Source organism: Austrofundulus limnaeus, unplaced genomic scaffold (genome assembly GCF_001266775.1).
Source record: "Austrofundulus limnaeus strain Quisiro unplaced genomic scaffold, Austrofundulus_limnaeus-1.0 Scaffold1392, whole genome shotgun sequence".
Lineage (NCBI taxonomy): Eukaryota > Metazoa > Chordata > Actinopteri > Cyprinodontiformes > Rivulidae > Austrofundulus > Austrofundulus limnaeus.
This window is the reverse complement of record NW_013953794.1, coordinates 55,915-57,510: the sequence shown is the minus strand read 5'-3', so window position 1 is coordinate 57,510 and position 1,596 is coordinate 55,915. Positions and strand designations below refer to the sequence as shown.

Sequence of the window (1,596 nt, the reverse complement as noted above, 5' to 3'; positions counted from 1 at the left end):
CTGCGGCCCAAAGTTAAAAACTGTTGTTCTTTTGAGGCCCTCAAGGTGGCGCTTACGGCCCACAGGTTAAGAATCTCTGCACTGGGACACTCAGTTTTGTTGTAAGACTCACAGTTTTTGTGCTGCCATCTTTCCAGGTCTTGACAACATTTCTCAGAATAAAGTTGCAGCCTTGCTTCTAGCGGGGGGCCAGGGAACAAGGCTGGGAGTACCGTACCCCAAAGGCATGTACGACGTGGGACTGCCGTCCCACAAAACCCTTTTTCAGATCCAGGCTGAGCGCATTCTGAAGCTGCAGCATCTGGCTGAGCAGAAGAACAAAGTCAAGTGTTGTATTCCCTGGTGAGACATCAGTTTTCAGATTACTCACATTATGTGCTTGAGTTGAGCTTAAAAATACAGTATTTACACTGTTTATTTACATTGTTTTCTTGTCTTTTTATGTTTGTTTCATAAATCTAAACAGTCAGCTCATTCATTTGATGTCTGCTGTGACTTTATTTTATTTTTCGTAATGTTTATACTTCTCAAAATACTTTAACTTTCCTTGGAAACATTTTTCCTCTAGAAACACATTACAATCTCTTCAATTCCTTCAAAAATATTATTCTCTTTAAATGTGCTTTAGGTATGCTGGATCTGTTTTTTTCATTATGTCAGTTTTAGTTTTAGCTTTTGTTGTGATGTCATGTCAAATTTATTTATTTAGCACATTAAAAGCAAGTATAAAACTGCAGCAAAGTGCTGCACAGAGAGAGCAACAATAATAAAAACAGAGTATCAAACAATACTTCAATTAAAAGCCAGAGAATAAAAAAGAGTTTTAAGAAGTGATTTAAAATGATCCAGGCTGTGGGCAGATCTAATCTGGACAGGTAAGTTGTTCCATAAAACAGGAGCGGCAGCAGATAAAGCCCGGTCTCCTTTCCTCTTAGTCGAGTCCGAGGAACTGTCAGTAGTAACTGGTTATTTGATGGCAGGGTTCTGGGCACGGACCGAAATCCTAAAAGATCCCAAAGATAAGGGGGGCGGGGCTAGCCCATTTAAAATTTTATAAGTTAAAAAAAAGAATCTTTAAATCTGTTCGAAAAGGAACAGGCAGCCAATGTAAAGATGCCAGTATAGGCCTTATATGGTCATGCTTCCTGGTTCCTGTAAGGAGCCATGCTGCTGCGTTCTGGATCATCTAAGTCGCTGCATCTGTGATTTATCCATGCCTTTATATAATGAATTACAGTAATCAAACGAGATGTAACGAAGGCATGAACAAGTCCTTCAAAGTCCTTAAAACAGAAGTAAGATTTAACTTTTTATAAAATCCACAAGTGATAAAAACCTGATTTAACATCAAAACTTGTTTATCTAATTTTAAAGGGATCCACGATTAGTTATAATTATTATTATCATTAAACTTTATTTGATAAACATTTTAACTGTAAAATAAAGACTGTAAAAATACTGTAGGCTGTTTCAGTTTCGTAAATTTTAAAATAAACATTTTAACATGGACGGAGCCATTTTATTCACACACAAAGCATTCTGGGTAAATGATGACGTGGATAGGTCCTCGGTGCGAGGCTGCTAGCGAGCTATATC

The 1,596-nt window shown here is 37.7% G+C and overlaps 1 protein-coding gene across 4 annotated transcripts in view; it reads left to right on the top strand.

Moving 5' to 3' along the window:
* Positions 1 to 137: 137 nt before the first annotated feature.
* Positions 138 to 1,596, top strand: part of uap1 (UDP-N-acetylglucosamine pyrophosphorylase 1) — a gene marked incomplete at its 5' end in the record, with an annotated part of 16,747 nt that continues 15,288 nt past the window's right edge. For all 4 annotated transcript variants that reach the window (XM_014032191.1, XM_014032189.1, XM_014032193.1 and 1 more), the window contains 1 exon segment: positions 138 to 342. In XM_014032191.1, the coding sequence (XP_013887645.1) occupies positions 138 to 342 (205 nt within the window).